Below are 25,040 nucleotides of genomic sequence, written 5' to 3' on the forward strand. Positions count from 1 at the left end.
AGGCAGTAAGAAACATCTGCTAGGCTAAATTTCTACTGGAATTAACTGTATCTAACAGGAAATATTATAGTTCTGTTGCCCATCAAAATGGACCTTTTGTTTTAAAAGGCCTCCCCCCTTTAAAAAAAAGATTGAGATGCTTAAAAGCTGCTTACTCATATGGCCCCCACTCTTCCTCCTTCCTTTTCACTTGACCCTCATCATTTTTCTTCTGCCAGTTTGGTCCGTGCTGATAAAATGGTCGCTTGTAAGAATGAGTCTAATCATTATGAATTTAATATTCTTAAAAGAATTAAGGATATATCTGACAGTGCACAGCGTTCATTTTTGCTTTGGACACATGAGGTTGTCAATACGCCTGTGGGATTTCCAAGTTCAAACTGATTATGTCTTGACTCATAAACACGCCAGATTGAACTGTGGTTAAAAAAAAAAAAGTGTGGATAGTTGATGTGGGAACACCGGGGGACAGTAGAATAGATAACCAAGAATTGGAAAAGATCAGAAAATACCAACAACTGAAAATCAAAGTTGAAAGATTATGGCATGATGGTCCCAGTGCTTATTGACACACTGGATACCATACAAAAACATCCTGGATGGCACTTATAAAATCTGCTCATTGACAAAATTTCCATCTGTCAATTGCAAAAGCCTACACTGCTTGGATCTGCACAAATACTGCACCAATACAATTATGACATCCTAGGTCTTGGGAAGAACTCAAAGCATATGAAGAGCTGACCTCACATTGTCATGAAGAGATAATTCCTAAGCTGAGTGTTTAAGTTGATGATAGGCTTGATTACACAGATGTCATATTCCATCTGGTCTTCTGCATTTTCAGAATATTGCAATGCTTAACAAATGGTCACTTATTTTGTTATATTTTGCCATTGCCAGCGGTGGCACTGGCAGCATCTATACCAGCTGCATAACCAGGTTTTTGTTTTTTTTTTGGCTGAATGCAATGCCCTCTAGTTTATACACAGTAAAGAGATTGATTTCACAACTGAACATATTCACAAAGTGTGTGTATGTGAAGTGAGCAGGGAGCAGAGGAATGTTTTCTATGACAAATAACCTTGAATGGATTCCCCCCCTGTTTTTTCTAATAACTGTGTCACTGTTGAATAACTCCAATTTCCCTGAAGTAAATAGGATGAGACTGCAATCAAAATATAGATTTTTTTTAAAAAAAATATGTTATATCGTTTTCCTCTGAAGAACAAGATTTATATTCAAAACATGGTTGGGAATTGAGAAACCGGTTGGTTAATAAATCTTTCCAGCACCCACTGGTTTTGCCCTTCCATCATTCTGGTGTGGTGTGGGTCCCTTCTGGTAATAATTTATTCAGCCACGAAGATGTGGTATTCTTTCATGCTTCTGCATGCTTAATCAGGAAGAACTCTGACTGCTTTTATTGAGGCTAGAGCACGCAAGCAAGGAATTGTTGCCTTTTTCAGAACAGATGCAGGGATAAATTATTATGGTTTGTGCATACTAGGTTCAAATGGAAAAAGGAATAGAAGAGTGGAAAGTGGCAGGTAATTCACTCAAAACAGATCAGCACTTCTCTAGGGAAGGTAAGCATAGAAAGGACAGATGTGACCCTATAATTAAAATCTTGTTTCTGAAGATGCATGTAAAAAGAAGACAGCATCCAGTTGTGGCTGCTCTCTTGGCTTTTTTTGACCCCCCCTCCCCGAGGCATCCCTTAACCTATTTATATTTTTCCTTGGTACTGATAATCCTCAATTTATGACCATACTGAGCCCGGAATTTGATTGTAATTCATGGCTGTCATTAAGTCCAACATCACATGACCTGACTCGAGTTTACAATCAGTTTTATGATGCTAGTTAAGCAAGTCACCATGATTGTTAAGTGGACCATGTGGGGTTGTTAAGCAAATCCATTATATCCAATGGGCCATTTTTGCCATTTTCTGCCAGAAAAATGGGGAAAAATGTCGTAAATCATCGTCACGTGACCATGGGATACTGCAACTTGTAAATGTGAACCAGCTTCCAGGTGCCCCAGTGCCTTCTTCTGATTGTGTGTAGTGTGCGAAGGAGGCAGTCATAACTTTGAGAACAATTCATAAATAACTATTTTTGTGTCCATCTTAACTTTGAAAGGTTGTTAAGTGACTGGTTGTTAAGCAAGGACAACCTGTGTCTCAAAGCCCTGGAAGTAAGAGACAAATAAACAACAAAAGGTTGCAATGTATCAAAATGTAAAAGAGAATTTGTTGTTCAAAGAAAAGTGTGAGATTTATTGTGGAGACTCTGAAAATGGTTCCTGCTTCTGGGATGTACCATAAGGCCTAGGCCAAGGGTGAGGAAACTCGGCTCTTTTATGACTTGTGGACTTCAATACCCAGAATTCTTGAACCAGCCATGCTGACTCAGGAATTCTGGGAGTTGAAGTCCACAAGTCATAAAAGAGCCAAGGTTTCCCACCCCTGGCCTAGGGATATTTAGAAGTGTAGCAACCTGCCCTCTTTCCCCACAGTGATCTCTGGAGCTCTAGAAAAGATAAATGTACGATTTGTGATGGGGGTGGGGGTGTGGTGGAGGGGATGGGAACTGGTGGGTGAGAAGCAGGCCCAAGACTGGGGACCCTAATAGGCAGAAAGGGGGGAAGGTAGTGAGAGGTCCTGCTGCAGCATCCCTGTGGCCGGTCATAAGGACGAATCTGCCCGAATTTTATGTATGTCACTGTGGGGGTCTAGAGTGGCCATATTTTACTACCAGGTTGTAAGTTAGCCTTTGGATGGGTCTGTTGTAACTTTGAATGGTCACTAAGTAACTGTTTATAAGTAGAAGACTACATCTCTGGGAGGTAGACTTAAAAAAATCTTCTGCTATTTTTTTTACAGAGAAGAATGTCATCTTAAATTTAGCATTAGCTTCATTTGCAGAAACGTGCTATTTATCCCATCAGTGCCAGCATCGCATGGTGGATAGTTTTCCGAGACAGCTAGTTGCAATTTAATTTGAGTTTCAAGCATTAGAGCTGTTAGGTTCAATGATATTGCCGTGTTGGAAACTGAGGAAAAAGAAAGAAAAAAAAAGTGTTATATTTCCAGGAGAGAGTTAAGAAAGCTAAAACAAATCCCAGTATTCACTCTGTAGAAACAGAACTGGCAGTAGATTTTGCTGTTGTCTGGAGAGATTAGGTCTGGCTGCTTAGTAGCCAGATATAATTTCTTTTTTGATCTATGGGGCTAGAGAAAAAGCTGCTGCAGCAAGAAACGATAACAAATAATAAGGAGTTTCAAAACAGCCCTTCTCAGCTTCCAGAGGGATGGACCTGAATGCCCAGAATTTCCCAGGTAGAATGTCTGAGCCTGAGAATTCTGAGAGTTGAAGTCCCAAGTTTGAAAAGTCTTCTCCTTGGAATTAAGGAGAAACTTCCTGACAGTGAGGACAATCAACCAGTAGAACAGTTTACCCCCAGAAATCGTGGGCGCTCCATCACTGGAGATTTTTAAGAAGAGACTAGACATTCACCTGTCTGAGATGGTATAGGTTCTCCTCCTTGAGCAGGGGGCTGGACTAGAAAGCCTCCAAGGTCCCTTCCAGCTCTATTCTATTCACTTTCTCCAAAAGCTCAACCTTCGTGCTAATGTATAGAGAAGACTTGTTGATCTATGCCAGTGTTTCTCAATCTCAACCACTCAGCAAGGCTGGCTGGGAAGTTCTGGGAGTTGGTCCACACATCTTAAAGCTGCTAAGGTGGAGAAGCACTGATCTATGCCTTAAAGTTAAAATATAAATTTGCACAGGGCAGCCATCAGCTCTCCTACTTCTTTGCATGTCTGTCATTTTAATAAGCAGAAGAGGGGAACTCCTTGGAAAACACTGATAGATATGAAAAAAGGCAAGCCATGCACTATCACAAGAATCACAAGAAACTTCCAAATTTATTTCTCAGTACTTGTTTGAAAGGATTTCTTTGTCTTAAATTGTCTTTGACAAAGTTTATTGCATCCAAAGCATGTTGGAGAATGTGACAATCACTTTATTGGGCAAGCCAAATCTTTATGCTTTTTTCAGAAAGCAGAATTTAATTTCTTATTGATCAATGTCACACATGCCAATTGTCTGAAAAAAAATGATGTAATAAACATTAAATTTTCCTCTAAATTCATTGTGGGACACAACATATCAGAGATGAAAATAAATATAATTAATTATAACAATACAAACAGGATTATGCCCATTACAGACCTTCCCAAAGAGAGAGAAAACATATATACATCTACTTTTTTGAACTTCAGCTTTTACAGTTACAGTATATTTATTAAAACTCTATGTGTCTAGCTTGTTTGGGTTCTCAGGATTATAATTTAAGACACAGCATATCAAGCAGCACCCGTGAATTGTTCTCTTTTTATACAGCGAGCAAAGCAACACAAGCATTTTGATTCAATTCTAAGCAATATTTCTTTATAAATTCCTCCTCTTGGCCCAGATAACACCCGCAATAAATCCAAAACAACAGGTTGAGTTAGAAGTGACTGCCCAGGCATTTGAGAATGTATTCTTTCTCTACTGGGAAAGTAGGGCTTCCTGCATCTTTGCTGGTAATCTAGAGCAAAGATTCCCAACCCCCAGTCCGTAGACTGGCACCGGACCACGGCATGCCAAAACCCGGTCCACACAAACAAGCAAAGCCCCATCCGCGAGATGCAGGCAGTATATGAAACCATGCCCCCTCTAGTCTACAGAAAAACCTCTCTCCACGGAACTGGTCCCTGGTGCTCAAAAGGTTGGGGACCTCTGGTCAAGAGATTTAGCTAAAGATAGTATGAGTATTGTTACTCCAATATTCTACTCCCCACTTAAAGATAAGCATAGGATATTTATCCCAGCTGGCTTTTCTTCCATATCTCTCTGGGTGGCAGCTGCTCTCTCACATCTGTTAGGATGTGCACTTCCCCATTCTTTTCTGTTTCCCCACCACAAAGACCATTTGCACATGGGAGAATTTCCTCCAGAAAGCTCCACTTTTTCTTTAGTGCTCTTGTCCATATTCAGTCTGTTCCACTTCTCTGAACTCTTCTTAGACCAGGAACAAACTTTCAACAGCCAACAATATCCAAGTTTGGCTCTGTCTACCCCACATTTCCCCTTTGTCCCTCTTCTTCTTTTTTCCTCCTGATGTCACCATTAGTCTCCTTCTTGCCTGCTGAGCAGTAGTTCCCCTTTCCAATGGGAAAGTACATTATATTATCTACTCTCAGGGTTTTGCTATCAGCTACAAAAAATAAAATAAAATTCCAGTACAGTATCTGAGTATGTACATGATAGTATGCTAAAGAGTCATAGGTGACTATGGATTGATTGCTTGAGTGCTTGATTGATTGACTGATTGATTTTCTACTATCACGTGGGTGTCAACTCTTAGCAACCACATAGATTTCTTCCCCAAGACAATCTGTCCTTGTCCTTTAGGTCTTACAACAGGGCATCCATTAACAATATAACTGTGTCCATCCACCTTACTACTGATTGTTCCCTTCTTTTCTTTCCCTTCACATTTCCCAGCATTTCAGCCCTCTCAAGACAGCTTGGTCTTCATATAATGTGTCTGAAGTAGGATTTTTCAGCCTGGTCCATCATGTCTCAAGTGAGAACTCTGATTGACTATTGACTGGCTCAATCTGACAGAAAAAAAGGGATGAAGCCAAATTATTATCAAAAAATACCAAGAAAATGTATTCCATAATTCTTCCATCCAACACTTCATACTTATTCCCTCCTTAGGGGCAACTACTGCTGCTGGACCAACACAAGTCATTTCATTTTATTAATGTGAAGCATCAGAACTTGCCCTTAAAAAAGGAGTAATTCCAAAGTGTTTTGAGCAACCAGCATTACTCTGAATAAGTTATTGTCTTCTCATGTTTCTTTCTTGACTTTGTGACTCAAGTTTTGGCTCTCCCTTTCAGTTTGGCCCATGCATAATCACTGTCTATAGTTTTTAAAAGAATGCTGCTGAAATATTCAAGAATGGGAGCCTTGCTAGCATAATGATGTGAAACAGCATCATGGATCTGTTGTTTCTCTGCTTAAGCTCAAGGGTAAAGACTAATTGATCTGTCAGGAAAGGAAACCCAAAATGGTTTCACAAAGTTTTGCAATTGGAACAGAATCACTAACATAATTTGAAAACAGAACAGTTTGACTTCCCCCAGAAACTAGAAAAAAAGGAAGGCATATGTTACTTTTTCAATACCAGGTCTGCTTCACTCATCCAGAATAGCCTAAAAATGGTGCAAGAGTTGTTATCTTTAGTTTGTGCTTCATGTGGGCACCTTATTGTCCTTCCCTTTCCCAAAACCATTCTAAGGGAAAGGATTCTCCCTTTTTTGTTACTTGAGAAACCTAAGGGAATCTTAAGATGAGGCTCAGATTCTTGAAAAATGGTACATGGTCCCTTTTTGAACTGGGATGAGGAACACTGAGTGTCATCAACCTTGTTCTTTGAGAGGAAACTTGGAAAGAATTCTAGAGAACATCCATTCCAATTCAAGTATTGAATTGATTTAGCCAAAAATATCAAAATTTTGGAAGAAATTAAATCATATCTGTTTTTGCAATTAGTTGTGATGAATCATTTGGTGGTGCTCAACCACTTGTTTATGTGAGACATGCTGTATAGTTAGATAAAATGAAAGAAGAAATTCTGCTTTTGTGAGCCTTGAAAGCAATTATTGAAAGTGATACCTTTGGAGCTGTATTGAAACAATCAGAAGTAAAATAAATGGGTTGGGGATTCAACTGATAAAGAGTCTATTAATGCTGGATTCATGTTCAGGATTTTGGGGGAGAGCAGGAAATCTTTACATATTTTGGAGATTTAATGTGTTACTAATCACACACCTGCTTGCGAAGCTCTCCCAGCAGGCAACAAAAAGATCTCAATCTCATTATCATTATCAAGTTAGTTAATTACATGAAAAACAGTGTATTATTTGCTGTTGTTTGTGAAGGTTTGGGAACTGTTCATAAAATGTTGCTGTTCCACATTAATTTTAATGACTGTCAAAGGGAAATATGATTGGATGGATTTGTGAGCTGAAGGAAGTTGTCCTATTTTTAGAATAATATGGAAAGCAGACTATATATGTGAAGCTTTAAAAAAAAGTAGCTTTCAAATGAGATTGGTATATCTGGCAGATATATAAAACTCCTAGAACACCCAAATCTGAAGCTTCAGGACAAAAACATCACTATCATTGCTCATCATAGCATAGTTCAAATATCTCTAGTCAACATCAGCTATGAATACAGCGTTTGGGTTAAATGTGTCTATTTTCTTTTGCTGATGAAAATTTCAAATATTGAAAATGCCCTTGAGGGGGAAAAAAGAATTGAACTTTATCTAGACGGCTATAGGATGAATTCAAGTGATATTTCTCAGATGTCATGGCTGAAGATTTCATTTTATTTATGTATTTAAATAATTTATATGACTACCCATTTCATAACAGTGACTTTGGGTGATGTACAAAGATTAAGACCCAACAATTATAACAATTACCCATGGTATCCCAAGTAATGACAACTTCCATTCATTAAACACTTCGTCCTCTACTATAGGGCTGGCTTAATAGCAATAGTAATAGCATTTAGACTTATATACTGCCCCATAGTGCCTTACAGCATTCTCTGGGTGGTTTACAATGTAATATTATTTGCATGTGGCCCCCAACAATCTGGGCCCTCATTTTACCAACCTCAGAAGGAAGGAAGGCTGAGTCAACCTTGAGCCCCGTCAGCATTGAACTCCAAGCTGGGGGCAGAATTTTGCCTGCAATACTGCATTCTAACCACTGCACCACCAGTTAACCTGTTGGCCTGAACACTTGGAAAAACAGCCAGGTCTTCACACCTTATAGAAGCCCAATAGTGTTAAGTCCATTTGCCTCTCTGGGGGATTGCTGTTTCCACCAGGCAGGCACTTGTACAGAAACGGTGTGGCATTTGATAGATTGTGAGATTTGTACAACAGTGGAAAACTCAATATATGGAAGTTGTGGTTTCTCTATCATTAGGTGATTTTTAAAAAGAGCTTAATTGTTTTTTTGAGAAGACACTGCAGAGGGGTCGTTGAGGCATTTCCTATGGTTCCTTAGAAATCCACAGTTCGAAGATTCTAGGAAATAGTGTAAGTTTGATGTAAATTTGAAGCATTTTTCTAAGATATACAAATGTTTTGTTTTTAATTACAATATATCATTCGTTTTAAAATTTTGTGGTAAATTATTGAAGAAGACAGTTTTGAAGGGGGCATAATATGTTTATTAAAAAGGGGCACACATTCCAAAAGATTGAGAAATAGTATTGTAACTATAATTAGTATGTGGACAGGAAACATTTTCTGTCTAGGAGACATTTTAGGGCCAAAGACAAAACTGCATATTTTTGGGTGGGCATCACCCATTGGGTGGGCGTGGCTACAGTGGTAATAGCAGACTGGGTGGGAATTAAAAAGTTCAATCAATCAATTCCAACTTTGCGAGATCTTTTTTTTTCCCGTGAGAAGTTGAAATTGATTGAACTTTTTTTTTTTTTGCACACGGCGGCGGAGGCCTAAAGTGAAAAGGTTTTATAAAACCCAGCTGAAGGCCTAGGACTGCGGCGATGGCGTGCGTGCCCACAGAGAGGGCTCTGAGTGCCGCCTCTGGCACCCGTGCCATAGGTTCGCCACCACTGATATAGGTCATCCTTGAAGCCATCTGATATTTGACAGACTCTGATGTATTCTCAAGGCAATCTGGAATCAAGGATTGAAGGTAGGGATGGATGTGTGCAGCCCACGAGTTGTTCAAACCTAGACTTGTATGAACTGAACAAAAACATATATATGCACACATACAAATGTCAACGATTGGCAATAAGCTGCTGTGACCTCTGTATCAATAACTTAGCACTGAATTCCCAGTAGAGCAGGGATGTCCAGCCTTGGCAACTTTAAGACTTGTGGACTTCAACTCCCAGAATTCCCCAGCTATCCATGCTGTGGTAGAGACTTAGTGTGTATTTGGTGAGATTTGTTTCCTCTCAAAAGACTACTTGTCCAGCAAATTCAATTCAACCTTTAGCCCACCATTAGTATGTCAGGACAGATTCAAGCTTCTGGCTCATTGTACTGCAAGCACAAACGATCAACTATTTTTGAGAGGCAGGAATTGATATCAATGCTGCCATTGAGAAAGCAGTGTGATTGTCTCGGGAGACTTTTGAGCAGTTTGTGCTGGAATTGAGGAGTGCACAAAAGAGCCAAATGTATTTGTAACTTGGAATCATTATTTGCGAGATAACTGCTGACACCTTCTATTGACTTCTGAGGTTAGTGAGCTCACTAGAAGTTTCAGTTCTAGTACAGAAAAAAAAATGGATTGATTCATGTTAAATGGCCTAAACTCAGTTCATTCAAACAGCTCAATCTTATCATCTTGTCATCTTCCTAGCCACTCATTTCTAAGTAAAAAAAAAAAAAAAATCTGTTGGCTGGAAATACCTCATAATGTTCAGTGTGAAACCCAGTGGGGCCTGTGCTAAGGTTTAGAGTTTGTGAAAACAAATGTTTCTGATGTTTGCAGAAAGCTCAACATTATCTGAGTACCTTCAGTAGATTACACATGTACATTTGTGGATGGTATCATTGCAGCGATACTCCTCATCCAACAAGCTTTGTGACTTGTGTGTCTGTGTGCTTTGGAATCAGTTTTGACTCTGTCTGGACAAGTCCCTGCAATTTTCTTGGGAATGTTTGTAGGAACTGTAGTCCAAAATGTTTGGGGGGTTCCAGTTTGGGAGAGACTGATCTTTGCAATTTACTGGTAAATATCCCATGATGATGATGGCGATGGCATTACAATTCATCTCTACTACTGCCATTGTTATTACTGCCATTTATGTCTCCTATTGACAATTAATCTTTTTTTTTTAGATTTACTGCCACCTTCAACACATACCAGGATTCTGACATTTACTGTACATATTACATATATTTATTTATGCTGTACGTGAAATCAAGCCTAGGATGCACTGTGCTATATTTACTATTCTCATCTGGCAAGAGTAGCCCAGGAGTAAGCAAGAGCAGCAGTTCCACTGTGCTGTCACCCTCCCCTTTCTCCCGACATCGCTAATCTCTTTCGTTTTGAAACAACTGCGAAAGTTGCAAAGATGGGGACAGCAATTGTTGTCTTAGTACACGGTGATATATGGTCACTAGAGAGCAAGGATACTTCCAGAAATAAATATACAATATTAAAAAAACAACCCAGCAAAGCCAAATTTATTTACAAATGCAGATATGTGATTTTTTTAAATCACTAGATGACCCTGTCAGGACCCTCATAGGCAAACATATTTTATTAAGGGCCACAAGCTTTGGTGAGGCATAGCTCATTTCATCTGCTGTAGCTCATCAGGCAGCTGTAGTTCACAAAAACGTATATAATAGTTATCAGATTTTGGGCTACCATGGACTAACATGGCTCTCCTCTCCCTTGCCTGGATGGCTCTGTGGACTCTAAATTGTTTTTCTCTCCTACATTAAATCAGAAAGAAAATCCAGCCATTTTCAACATTTGCGGCTATTGAGAATAGACTTAAGAGTTCATCTGTCCTAATAAATATTGCTGAAAGACCTTGGAGGTTGAAAATGTAATACATTTACTTAAGTATATAAACGTGCTAAAGGATGGAGATGGATGCTGGGAATTGTAGTTCAAATGCTGAGAAGGCAGCTACAGACCATCTCTATGGAGATTCTCAGTGATCCGGGTCATGGTTGTCTCAAAGGTGCCTTTATAAAAGCAATTGCCCTATGTTTTTCTTTTTCCCTTGAGGAAGAGGGAGACATTTTGCTTCTTGTTGTGTCCTGAGCCTGCAAAGGCAGGCTCGGGACGTTGCAACGGTCCCGGGCAATTGCAAGCTGCCCGGGACCAGACTGGCTGGCGCCGGCTTTGCGAGCATGCGCAAGGAGCAGAGCACGCCAAATGTTGCCATTTGGTCCGGGGAAGAGTTCTTAAGAGAGGCAGAGAGGCTTGCGTGCCTCAGAGCTGAAACGGAGCTGAAGAAACAACAATAAAGGCTTCTTAACACTACGAGATGCTCTGTGATTTATTGCCATTAAGCTGAGGACTCAACACTTTTCATCCAAGAGTTCTGGCTGGATGGGTGGGGGGAATGGAAGAGTTAGTTCTCAGAAAGGTTAGTTCTGAGAATCCTCCCATTCCCCCCCTCTCCCCCACCATCCACTCAGAACTGATGAAGCTTCTTGGATGAGAAGTGAAACGACTACCTCAAGGGAAAATACATAGTCCAGTTGCCTTTTGACAAAGCACGTTTGAGCTACAGACCATGTAAAATATGTTCAGGAGATGAAAGAGGGCAATAAGCAAGGGTAAAAGAGTCCATGAGCAAAGGAGGAAGGTTCCAACCTCAGCTATGTATTTTCCCTGATTAATGTTGCTGATTTACCATTGAATGATGTAAATTAACCAGGGCTTTTTTTTCTCATAGAACGCCCAGTACAGAGTTCCAGCACCTTTTTTGGATGGAACCTTGTAGGGTAGGCAAGGCAGGTTGTATGACGTGAGTGAGTTTCGGCACCTTTTTTTTTTTTTTTTTTGAAAAGAAGCACTGAAATTAACCAAAGCTTTTCCTCTTCTTTCGTAAGTTAGTTGGGTAGAGTCTGGTCACAGCCATCATTATTAGAGCATTTATGAAAGTTCTTGGGGTGAAATCAGCAAGTCAGGTTCTTGGACTTCTCCAAGATGAGAAAGAGACAGCTACTAGAAAGCAAAAAAAAAAAAAAGTTATTTATTCAAGAAATAACACCCAAATAATTGCCTTAAATCCTTATTATCTGGATATTTGTATGACCTTCATGTCAAGAGCTACTTTTGATTATGAAAAAAAAAATCTGTATAAATGATTTTGAATGCTTGGGCTATTTATGACTACTGACTTGTTTTTCAAGCAGGAATTACTATTATGCAGGAAATAACGTCAGAGTCAGACAGTTTGACAGTTTGGTGGCAGTAAACATTCTAGGTAGCTTGATACATTTTTATAGGTCGATATAAAAGATTCCACAAATGACTATAACAGACAAACATGGTTGGCAAAAGAATTATCTTGTGTCTGTGCTGTGGTTGATGCGATAGCGTTTCTTGAAAGTTTGACCTGACTCAATTTAGAATAACAACCCATATTTATTTAAGAATTTATCCAATCTTAAAATCTAGGTAAGCTCTCTTACACAAAATTGGTTCTCAGCACTGGAGAGGCACAAAATGCATCTGTCTGATCTACCCCCAAACCACTCGCTTTATCCTGACATACCTGAAAAATCTGGAAGTTAATGATGGAAATTGAATGAAATGAAGTCATTCGTTATCCTTTTGCTCCTTCTGTTTCTGAAATCTGGACACCGGAGTGTTTTTCTCTCCTGTACCATATGTGCACCCAAACTATAGCAGCCAGCATAGTTAGAAAGATGGGTATTTTCAAGATGAGCAGGATTTGAAAATCAAGGCTTCTGGGTTGGTTTCTAAACAGAGAAATGTCCCACCATTTTATTTTGAATTGATCCTCATTATGACAAGTAAAATGAGTATAAATAAGCCACTCATTTATTTCACTTTTAATTTATATTGATCTTTCAGTACAAATAGAACAAATGAGGTCCCATATTTGCTCTACCATTATCGACCATTATTTTGCTGTGTTTATTTTTCATCCAGGAGTAGAATTATTCTTCTGTACCCAAAATATTATTTTTTGTTTACGTGTCACTCGCATCTGCATTCAGACTATGTAAAGAACCATCATCCTTTATGTAGATCTGATTATAGCCGTGATGGCGAAACTATGGCACGCGTGCCACAGGTGGCATGCAGAGACCTCTCTGTGGGCATATGCACCATCACCGCAGTCCTACGCTTTCAGCTGGGTTTTATAAAACCTTTTCGCTTTAGACCTCCATCACCGTGTGCAAAAAAAAAAAGGTTCAATTAATCAATTTCAACTTCTCGCGGGGAAAAAAAAGATCTCGCAAAGTTGGAATTGATTGACTGAACTTTTTAGTCCCACCCAGTCTGACATTACCACCGCAGCCATGCCCACCCAATGGGCCACACCCACCCAATGGGCCATGCCCACCCGGCACCCGATGATACATACGTGGGTTTTGGGTTACAGTTTGGGCACTTGGACTCTAAAAGGTTCACCATCACTGGCTTATAGTTTATGATCTTTATTAGAAATTATGCTACATGTCTCACCATCTAATTCATATCATCTAAGTGTTTGTGGAAGTAGCTCTAAAGAGGAGATAATGATCATGGTGCAGACAGGTTGAATGGTTCTAGAAGTCAGATTTTGTTTAGTAGGTAAGATACCGAAAAAAAATCCTGCCTCCAGATCAGGAAGAATCTTTCTTAGAGGATGAAGATAAAAAGATGAAAGGGGAATAAAGTAATTCTAGTCAATGGATCTAATCCATCAACTTGTACAAGTGGACATAAGTTGCATCTGGTCAGAACAGCTGTGAGCTGAACAAATAGGACATTGGGATCAGCCCTTTGCAAAGTCAGATCATCTACTTTTCCACATATGACATGTTTGCATCTTTGGTCTCTGTGAGGATGCAGGTTCAATCTCAGCTGCCTTGTAGATCCAGTTGATTTTGGGCAGGGGTTTGAGAATTATCTTAGAGATTTGGTAGGCAGTTAAGTTCTGGAAATCTGAGTTGGTGGACGGGAATGCTCCTGTCTATCTTTGTGTGTCAATGCTGGAAGACAGCTTCATCTAAAAACCCACCCCACTGGTTTGGGGTGAGGCATCATTGATATGTGGCTGATACCCAGTTATAGATCTATAGCCCAAGCCACATTGGAGGTGCTCTTGAGGTCTTCTGGTAGTGATTGAAGGCTATGAGGAACTGACTGGAATAAAACAGAATCTGGGTAATATGGAATTAGTCCAGAAATCAGTGGGTTCCTTGTAAGTGCCTAAGCTGGCTCTGGATAAAGATGCACTCTCCTTGAAAGAGCAGGCTTGTGGACAATTTGGTGGTTCCCTGGAGTCATGGCTCCAGTTTAATGCAGATTGATGTTATGGCCATGGTTTGCCCAGACAAATGGCTGTCCAGTCTCTTCTTAAAAACTTCCAGTGTTGGAGCATTCATTTGAGCTACTGTCCCACTTGTGGTTCTTTCTTGAGCAGAGGCCTTAGTGGTGTCCTCATCACCCTGAGGTTGGACTACTGCATTCTCTTTGGAGCTGCTTATGAAAGCTATGCAAAAGCTTCAGCTGGTAGAAAATGCAGCTGCTCTTATTTTGACATTTGAGAGCTGCTTCTGCAGGGTGTACTTTTTCTTTGGGGACTTCACTGTCTGCAAATAGGTTTCCAAATATTATTCAAAGTGCTGGTGTTGACATCTTTTAATTCTTAGTTACTTACATTATCCTCTTCTTCAAACAGAAATATATCCTGTGCGTTCAGCTATGAAGGAGATGCTTCACATCCATCCACAAGGGTGGAGGGAGAACCCAGAGTTAGGCTGTTGTAGTGGCTGATATAAAATAGCTTGCCACCAGATGGTCCCTACTCTATTAATTTTTAGGAATATGGCAAAAAGGTTTATTCTACTGGGTGCTTAGAACCTATGTGGCTATTTAGTTGATGGTGATTTTTAATTTTATTTTTAATTTCAGTGTATTTTTGAGTTTGATTACAATGTTATAAAGTAGCATTTTGGAGTTTTATGGGGATGAATGGTGCTGTTTTATTTGTATTTATGGACTGTGAACTGCACTGAGTATTGTGATTATATCTCTTCTAACTACAATATCTCTCTCTGTATCTATCTATCTATCTATCTATCTATCTATCTATCTATCTATCTATCTATCTAATCTATGCATATTCTAAAAATAAATAATATGAAGTGAATGCAAAATTCCACAAAAAAAAGTGCCTAACAGAGAAAAATCAAGATGGGAGACTCTATACAAGTTTTAATTTGTAAATGTAAGAAACCTCTGGGCCAAAATGGAGAGGTAATGGAGCATGAAGCTAGGAAAAAAAAACCCAGAAAGCATTACAAACATCTACTACAACAGAGATAATTAAAATTATAGAATAATTTTGGGACATAAATGTTGTGTACTTCATTCGCGTGCGAATGATGAAGACACATGGCGATGCTGAACAAACACTTTATTCACCTTCTAGAACAACCAAGCAAAAGCAAAAGGCATGCAGGCCTTTTTATATGGCCAGAAACCCGGACAGTGTCAACCAATAGGAACAGAGCGTTTTCACGCCTTGCACATGCGCACAAGGCTGGCGCCGCTCTGTTTGGTCCCGGGCAGCTTTTGGAATGCCCGGGACCAATGCAATATCCCAAGCCTGCTTTTGCAGGCTCAGGACACAACACTAAGAATTATAGAAGAGCATCTTTGGGAGAGGGTAGATTTGTCTGATAGCTCAAAGAAGATGTAAAACCCCTATACAAATGGAGCAAACTCCTCCACATAATTACCAATTAACTGTTCATAGCAGTTCTCAGATGACATTTTTGGGCCTAGTCTGTCTATTCCTTCAGCACAACAAGGAAGTCAGGCTAATCTTCAGATAGAAAGTGAAATCAGAGAGGTATATCTGAAAAACAACTAATGATAAAATGGTGGACAGTTTCCATTACCTTCAAGTAGGTAGGAAAATGGATGGAGTTTGTAGTTATGTCCCACCATCTAGACATACAATGTTTTGGGTTAATATAAGCATCCTTTTAGCAGAATACACTACCTATGGAATTCTTGCCAGAAAGTGGCTTTTTCCTAATGTAACTTAGGCATGTTTTATGTGCTGAATGCTCTAGAACAGAGGTGCCAAACTGCTGGCCATCATGGGAAGCTGTGCCCACCCCAGCTCCGGCAAGGGGAAAAAAGTCACAATACGTCACGACATGGTACGTGACGCAGCGAGTTTGACACCCCTGCTCTAGAACATAGAATAATAGGGTTGGAAAGAACCTTGGAGGTCTTCTAGTCTAACCCCTTGCTCAAGCAGGAGACCCTATACCATTCCAGACAAACATTTTTAGTGATCCCTAATTTTAATAGCGTTTTTATATTTTCTGCTCTATTTCAGTGTTTCTTGGTTTCATGAAATATTTTAATTGACATGTTTTCTGGTATATTGTGCATCAGCTGCTGGGGACCACAACTGGTGAGTGAAATTTAAAGATTCAGCAAAGCAATAAACAAATGCATGAAATATCATATTTTGGTAGAGTGGGAGGAACAAAGAAGATGTGCTAATCGTGGTCTCTGACATGCAGCTAGGGGAAAATTAATGAGCGCCTTTCATATGTTCTTAAATTTCCACATCTTTGCTTTTGGTTATGATGGTCAGAATGTCCAGAGATAATCAGGTTGCTGCTAAGCTACAGTATAGTTTGGCATTCTGTTTTACTTAAGAAGTATCTACTGATAGACTGTCTGGAGTTTTCCTTAGAATATCAAATATAAGCAAGTAATTAGAATACCTTTCAGGAGATAATGGAGATTCACTTGGCTCTACTGTTTTACATTCTTTATTTCTAGATGTAGGTGTGGAAACATCATCTGTAAACAATAATATTTTGTCAAATACTAATGCAGGAGATAAAAATGAATGCATTCGCATTTCCTGATTTATGTAGTTATTAAAAAGAGGTACCAAATTGGACTTAGGTTGTTTCAAATATTATGATTATAATAAAGACTGCGGTGTGCAATGTGCAGTTTAAGAAATATAGCACACAGTAATCCATGATGTGCTCTCTATCTATGGCCAAATTTACAGTAGGAAAGTCACATGTATTGCATTGTGCATTTAGGCTTTGAAAATACTTAGCTAATGGTCTACTATTTTAAAATATTTATGTATATTATATTATACATTACTATTCATTTACAAATGTCCCAGTAAATCACAGTAAACAATCCTCTCCACAAAATCATTAGAATGAAACTTTATCTCTCGTTGTTATAAAAGGAAGTTGGGAGGCAAGTCATCCTGAAGAAGTACAGTAGGTAGAGACAGCAACTAATAGGACCTTGGCAATCTTTCATTTTATCTAAAGGGTACCTTTGAAGGGATATGTTGGGATATAAATTCTAGCCAAATTGTTTTTCAGGAAGACTGCACATGCTTTAATTATACAGATGGACAACAGGCTATGTCCCTAAATGCAGCTTCCAGAAGTAGTAGCATCCGGGATGTTGTGAGACGCTCTTTAGACATCTTTACATTATTTCTACAAACCTAAGGAGACTCAATAGTAGTAACTGTGAGAGGGACCTCAGAGTCCTAGTAGACAATCACCTAAATATGAGCCGGCAGTGTGCTGCAGCTGCCAAAAAGGCCAACACAGTGCTAGGCAGCATTAACAGAGGGATAGAATCAAGATCACATGAAGTATTAATACCACTCTACAATGCCTTGGTAAAGCCACACTTGGAATACTGCATCCAGTTTTGGTCACCACGATGTAAAAAAGATGTTGAGACTGTAGAAAGAGTACAGAGAAGAGCAACAAAAATGATTAGGGGACTGGAGGCTAAAACATATAAGGAACGATTGCTAGAATTGGGTATGTCTAGTTTAACGAAGAGAAGGACAAGGGGAGACATGATAGCAGTATTCCAATATCTCAAAGGCTGCCATAAAGAAGAGGGAATCAAGCTATTTTCCAAAGCACCTGAAGGCAGGACAAGAAGCAACGGGTGGAAACTAATCAAGGAGAGAAGCAACCTAGAACTAAGGAGAAACTTCCTGACAGTGAGAACAATTAATCAGTGGAACAGCCTGCCTCCAGAAGCAGTATAAATGCTCCAACACTGGAAGTTTTTAAGAAGAGACTGGACAGCCATTTGTCCGAAATGGTGTAGGGTTTCCTGCCTGAGCAGGGGGTTGGACTAGATGACCTCCAAAGTCCCTTCCAACTTTACTACTACTACTACTACTATTATTATTATTACTACAAGGGTGTTGTCTTTTAAAACGGAAACTGTAATTCTCTGTAATCTAAGCAAAACCAATAATGAATAACTACAGGTAGCCCTTGACTTATGACTGCAATTGAGTCCAAAATTTCGGTTGCTAAGCAAGACATTTGTTAAGTAAGTTTTGCCCCATTTTACAGCCTTTCTTGGCACAGTCGTTAAATGCCTCATTACAGCTGTTAAGTTAGTAACATGGTTGTTAAGTGGAACTGGCTTCCCCCATTGACTTTGTTTGTCAGAAGTTTGCAAAAAGTGATCACATGATCCTGGGACACCGCAACCCACATAAATACATGCCAGTTGAATTTTGATCCCCTGGCCATGGGTATGCTGCAGTGGTCATAAGTTTGAAAAACGGTCAGAAGTCACTTTTTTCAGTGCCGTTGTCGCTTGGAATGGTCACTAAACAAATGACTGTAAGTCGAAGACTACCTGTACACAGTTCTGATATTAGATAGAAACAACAGTGTGTCGTCTTCCTATGGTTGCATGATAACTCTCTTCCTAAAATAATAACTACAGCAAAAGGATACCTGCGGTAATGATTAGTTCCACCGGCTGCCAGATATCATATTTTCTCTCCACGCCACACAGGTAAGCCCCAGCATCGTTGTGAGTGAGGTTCTCCATGACCACACTGAATTCACGAAGTACACGGTTGTCTTTGATGGACATTCCATTCTGCTTCACCTCTTCCTCTGATCCTGTGGTTCGGATGGTGCGGTTGCGAGAACAGAATCTAAATCTTTCTTCTTTGCACCAGTACTTGACAGCTTCTTCATCACCTCTTCTATATTTGCAGTGGATAGTCGCTGAGCCACCACGGGGTGAAATCACTAATTTAGGATGCTCCAGCATCCAGCAAACTGAAAAAACAGTTACACTCATTTTTACTAAACATAAAAATAACACCAACCCCAGTGCATCCAGAGTTCCACTTAAGTCTCTGTAGCCTGCATGAAATTAATTGGATTAAGAGGAAAAAATTCACTCATTTTTCCTAAACATGTTGCCCTTCAGAAGGGTTCATCTTCAGTTATCCCCAAATTTAAGAAGGTTTGCGAACTATTACATTTGGTCCCAGATGCCTGAAGAACACCATGTGAGTCAAAACTGAGTTACATAATCGCTTTTCTTAAATAGAGTCCATCATGGATTTCCCTCAATTTGAAATGCAGCTGTCTACGAAATGAATCAGCCTCCCCAGTGTGTCCATCAGACCTAGATCAAGTGCCTGCCTTGCCATCCCTTTTCAGCAAGCAACGTTCATAGAGGTTAGCATCCATTTGAAAAAAAGTTACAGAGCGCTCAGCAAAAAAGGGGGTGGGAAATAAAAAAAAAAGAAATCAAAGACTGAGCAGGACAAATATTAACACCTTATTTCAAGAGCGAATGAAGCTTCTTTGAGAAGGAGATTTCACAGGCAGCCCTATTGCTGAGAAAATCAGGCCAGGAAAATGAGAAAAATGCAGGGGGGTAAAAGGAAAGCTCAGAAATAAAAAGAAGAGGAGGAATGAAAAGAAGAAGGAAGCTTTCAAGAACGTGTATCCATGCCATCCCACCCAGACGGGAACTCTTCTAAACTCTTCTGTTTCGACATTGGGACGGAGCACAGTTTGTCCTTCCTCTTGTTTATATAACTATCTCTAATGAAGGCTTGTTAATGCACATTTTTCTTGTGAATGCATTACCATTTTAATATGTTTATTTTAGACAAATGGATTTTTCACTAGAGAAAAGGCTGATATTCATTGTTGCCTTTCTCACTGCAGGAGACTTTCTTTGGTCAATCTCATTTCACTAATCCACTCCTGTAGAAACTTTTTACTGATTTTTATTAAGAATTTTTATTAAGAATCTAATATAAGCTAAATTTAGAGAAAGAAAAGAAAATAGAAAGACTAAAAAGGGGCAATGGAAAATAAAAAAATAAAAAAGTAAGAGCATATAGTAAAGAGAAAAGAAATATATAAAAATGTGACTTCTAATTTTCATTACAAGTTTAAACCAATGTAGTAAATCGCTTCATCCCATATCCCATCTCTTATCTCTACATAAATCCATAAAACATTTTTTCAGTCCCTTCATCAGCAAAAAAAATCCAAAAAGAGTAGCCAGAACTAACAATACATCTTATTCTTAACCTTGGTCAAATAAGCCAGCTTTATATTTCTTCCTTTTACAGTCTTAATCTTTAGTTGTTAGACATTGTCAAAGGATTTGATTTCTCTTCATTTCTTCTTTGTCCTATTACACAGACTTCTTCAAGGCGTGAGGCTATTTTTTCCCCTTTTTATATATCCCATATCAGGCTTGAGGGTCAGAATGAATGGAAATAGGCTAAAAAAAGTTGCCAAACACAAGATGATAAAGAACAATATCACAAACTGAAGCATGAATATGAAACATCAACATCAGTTCAAAATAAAATGATTGCCTTTGACCCAACACAAACAAATCTGAGAAAGAATGGATCTATATTACTCACTTAGAATGGTGTTTAAATGACTATGCATTCTTTTTTAAAAAAGAAAAAAAATCTGATATATTGCTTACCCACTGATTTTTCAATGTATTCTGAAACCAGCTGCCATTAGATCAGTAGCCTAAAACATCCCCAGCCCTACTTTCATTCCTTGATGTAATTGTAGCCAAAAACTAGTACATTTCTATCTCACGTTGTAATTTCTCTATTGCAATTCGACCGTGAAGCATAAATAGCTGTCCCTAGATTCTAATGTTCTACAATTGTATTCGTGCCTTCCTTTCACAATTTTGTCATCTGCCAAAAGGACCAGAGAGAAATTGTGCTCCATATCACTGTCTAAATTGTCCAACGTGCATATATCTTTGTTGCAGGTAACTGAACCCAAATCTAATCTAATCCCCAGTTCTAATAGTCCTCACCATGGAATAAAGTCCAAATCAAGCCATAGAAAAGTTTCATTGTTCTTTGTTTAAGTAAGCAGCTTCTTTAAGTTGTTTCCAGAATCTTCTTTCACTTTCATCTCAAATCACAGACTTGGAGTTCTTTTTTTTGTTTTTGTTTCTCAGACTGTATGTGGTATTCTGTTGAAATAACTAAGTTTCACCAGAGGAAGAGGTCAGATCTTGCTTAATTTTTAAAAAAGAAAACACATGATTATTAATCCTCAAATTGGCATATTTGTAAAGTAGAAACTGTAAATTCCTCCTCAGAATAGAAAAGACTTTACAATTATTGACCAATGCAGTGGTCTTAGATCAGTGGTTCTCAACCTGTGGGTCGGGACCCCATTTGGGGTCGAACGACCATTTCATGGGGGTCCCCAAACAACGCAGTCTGCCATTTTTTCCCCCTTTTCCTTAGCTGTGCTATTCCCTTTTATTCTATTGGCTTTTGAAAGCCAATAGAATAGACTCTCTTGAATAGAGTCTAATTCTATTGGCTTTCAAAAGCCAATAGGAATAGTCCAGGCTGTCTCTGCCCTGCTGAGCCCGCCAAAAGTCCCATTCTGCAAACGGTGCTGCACCAGTTGAGTAGTCCTCGACTTACGACCGGTTGAGGAGTCCTCGACTTACAACTGGTTGGGGGTTGTGGCATTAAAAAGGTTGAGAACCACTGTCTTAGATCCTTCCTATTACAAATATAGACATGGATAACACTGGGTTTGGGCATGTTTAACATTTCATTGTTGTAATAGCTTTAATGTATAATTTCCTGAACTATAATGATTGCAAGCACTAGTACTAATTGCTTCCAAAATGGAAATAGTAAATCACATCACCTCTCTACCAATGTGGTTCATGTGTCTTAAAGTGAATAAATGTGACAGAGTGTAGTAAGGAGGTAGAGTCCCAGGTGGAGTGAAGTGCATTACAGAGGAGTAAATTACAACTCAGTTCAGACAGATGTCAATGGAGAATCTCAGTCATCCAGGTCATGGTTGTCCCAAAGGTGCTTTTTCAAGAGGCAACGGGACTTTCTTTTTTTTCCTCTGAAGACATTTTGCTTCTCATCCAAGAAGCTTCTTCAGCTCTGACTGGATGGTGGGGAATGGAAAGATTTATAAATGGCAAGGAATATAAATGCTTCCATTTCCCACCATCCAGTCAGAGCTGAAGAAACTTCTTGGATGAGAAGCAAAACGTCCTCAGAGAAAAACAAGAAAAAGCACCTTTGGGACTTCCAGCTGCAGTTGTTCCAGTAAGCTGTTAAGCAGATAGTGTTTCAATTAAGGAGCTTGGGATGCCTCAGGGGGGTGGGAGAGGCCCTGGCAGGCCTGCTGTGGGTTGCGCAAAGGTTGGAGAAAGGCTGCAGTATGGTGCAAAGCCTCAGCTGCCCCATCCCAATCCTGCACTGTGGCCCTTGTCAGTGGAAACCCCAGGGCTGGGCCTGAAGTAGAAGCCGAGGGCCTTCAGCCATCTCAGCCAACTGCTATTGCATTTCAGTCCTTGACTTCAGCCCCAGTGCTGCGGCTGCCTCTAACACATGCCGCCAACTTGTCAAACTCTTCTATTGCCCCACCCCACCTCAATCTCAGCAACATTCATCTTTAGCCCTAGGGCTGGGCCTGAAGTAGAGGTCCAGATTCTTCAGCAGTCTCAACCAGCTACTATTGCCCTTGGACCTCAGCTTCAGTCCTTTGGGTCCAAGAAAGCCAAATCAAGTTCCTCCCTAGAGAGAAACTATCTTCCTGGAATATTGCCTCCTTGTTCTTTCAACAACCCCCCCAATACTTGTAGTCCTGCCCTACACCTCAAAATAACCTACTTGCCTGAAGAACTTCATTAGGCACATTTATATTCATATATGAGCTGTTGTCTTTATCTAATTAAATGCTTTGCTGCTGATCTATCACATGTACTCTAATTTGCGTAAATGTATAAAGAGGGACTGGGACTTCTCCCTCTTTAAGTCTATCTTTGCCTCCAGCACTGTCAATAAACCAACCAACTGTATTTCAGTGCAATGTTTCCTGGTCAATTCAAATGTATCCCTGAGAAAATTCTCCTACATCCCAACCGTCTCAACAAATCCTTTGCTTTCTTTCAGTGCAAACATTATCTTCAGAAGAGGTTGGTCAGATTTGCTTTTTGTCATCAGGGGCATATCTAGCTTCATCAAGAAGGTGGACTTAGTATACTTGCATTTTTATAGGTGCTTGATATCATATCCTTGCTCCCCTGATCATGTTGTTTGCTATCCCTTCCCTGTAGGAGAAGAGCAGGCAGAGCTGGGGGGGGGGGTCAGAGTTAAATGCGTCATCAGTTTAGAGTCCTTATGTTGCCACAAGAGATCAAAGTCCAGACCCCCCTGCCCTGAATTTTGTTGACTCTTATCTAATGACAATTTATTGCTGTTAGTTGACTAGATTCTTGTGTATAGATTTGAATAAAATCGTCTATGCTGCAACTTTACAAATGAGCCGGATTCTTTGCTCTTGACGTTCTCTCTCCCAAACAAGCTATTCTGTGAGTTATTGCTGTGTGAATGTTGAATGTGATATTGTATCTCAGGGCTTGGGGACTCTTCCTGTACCTTTAAAGCAGCTACGAATGCCTCCTCCCACCCTGTAGCTATTGCTACGTCCTACTCAACATTAGCTAAAGAGTGTATATAAACAAACCACCAGAGACCAGTTCTTGTGACCTTTCCTCACCCTCTATTTGGTAAAGAGGCTTCTTTAGAAGAGGGTGGGAAGGGCCAACCCTCTTGCAAGTTGTTGAAATGCCTGCCCATGCTGGAAATAGAAAGCACAGAACTATTTGGGTCAGTGCTCCTAAGAGCATTGCTTCGGGGAGACGCAATTGGACTGTCATGTAGAAATCTGGAAAGAGATCAAGGACATTTTCTTCCATACAAATGCACACTCATGGATGCATTTTTGTGACAGTGGTGGAGAGCAGCTCTTCAGTGTAAAGAGATAGGTGAGATGATAGATGGGTGAGGAGCAGAGCAGGGAGAACATGAACATGTACAGTATTAGGTTTGGTCTTTTTTTAAAAAAAGACAGGTCTTCATATACAAATATGGGCATCTCTTCATGAGGGCCTCCAGCCTCGTCTGATCACCTGATCTGGTTTCTGTCTGTCTCTGCCATACTTAATTTGAAATAGGAACAAGCTGGTGGTTCCTTTCCCCTTCTCCCATTCTCTCATACCTTTCCCTATTACCTATTCATAGCACAATTCACCCAATTGGCTGAAAACTACACTGGCACCAAAATTTGCTGTCCCCATTATTTGCCTCTACTACCTCTGTTTTAAGTCGCTGTAGTCACCTGACTTCCTTCCCTTAGATGTCCAAATTCAAATGGTACAGACTCTTTAGCTCCTACTGGTCACAAGGGGGCAGCAGGGTGTAGATCGAGATGTCTATGGAGATTCTCAGTCATCCAGGTCATGGTTGTCCCAAAAGCGCTTTTTCAAAAGGCAACTGGACTTTCTTTGTTTTTTGTTTTTTCCTTGAAGGTGTTTAATTTCTCATCCAAGAAGCTTCTCCAGAACTGAAAAAGCTTCTTGGATGAGAAGTGAAATGTCTCCAAGGAAAAACAAGAAAGCCCAGTTGCCTTTTGAAAAAGCACCTTTGGGTATAGATCAAGAGTTAAGGATTTCACTACAGGAGTAGGCAACCTTGGCTCTTTTATGACTCGTGGACTTCAACTCCCAGAATTCCTGAGCCAGCATGGCTTAGCATGGAAACCTCTCCCTTTCCCCTCAGCATGGCTGGCTCAGGAATTCTGGGAGTTGAAATCCACGAGTCATAAAAGAGCCAAGGTTGCCTACCCCTGCACTAGAAGGAAAGAATCAGTAGCTCAGGATTGAATTGTGGAGTCCTTGAAGCTCTCTGAGCTTGCGTATCTACTTGCAGACATTTCATGATAGGTAACATCATCAGTGCTATTTATTTTGTGTCCCCAGTTTGCCTAAGAGATTCTAATCTATACAATTTTTCCCCTGC

The 25,040-nt window shown here is 39.8% G+C and overlaps 1 protein-coding gene across 2 annotated transcripts; it reads right to left on the minus strand.

Annotated features, from left to right (window-relative positions):
- Positions 1-10,308: 10,308 nt before the first annotated feature.
- On the minus strand, positions 10,309-21,143 carry LOC120307756 (CMRF35-like molecule 7). Of its 2 annotated transcripts, none has more exons than XM_039342865.1 (5): positions 21,005-21,143; positions 18,631-18,963; positions 16,597-16,675; positions 12,384-12,591; positions 10,309-11,827 (listed from the first exon to the last, which is right to left on the minus strand). In XM_039342865.1, exons 1-4 carry the CDS (start codon positions 21,042-21,044, stop codon positions 12,435-12,437), a joined length of 609 nt encoding a protein of 202 aa, XP_039198799.1. In that variant the 5' UTR covers positions 21,045-21,143; the 3' UTR covers positions 10,309-11,827; positions 12,384-12,434. The 2 variants fall into 2 exon arrangements, with proteins under 2 accessions (XP_039198799.1, XP_039198798.1); XM_039342864.1 differs by having other exon boundaries at positions 10,309-11,830.
- Positions 21,144-25,040: the final 3,897 nt, after the last annotated feature.

This window comes from Crotalus tigris, unplaced genomic scaffold, assembly GCF_016545835.1.
Source record: "Crotalus tigris isolate CLP2741 ecotype Arizona unplaced genomic scaffold, ASM1654583v1 scf7180000017814.3102382, whole genome shotgun sequence".
NCBI classification, from domain to species: Eukaryota; Metazoa; Chordata; class Lepidosauria; order Squamata; family Viperidae; genus Crotalus; species Crotalus tigris.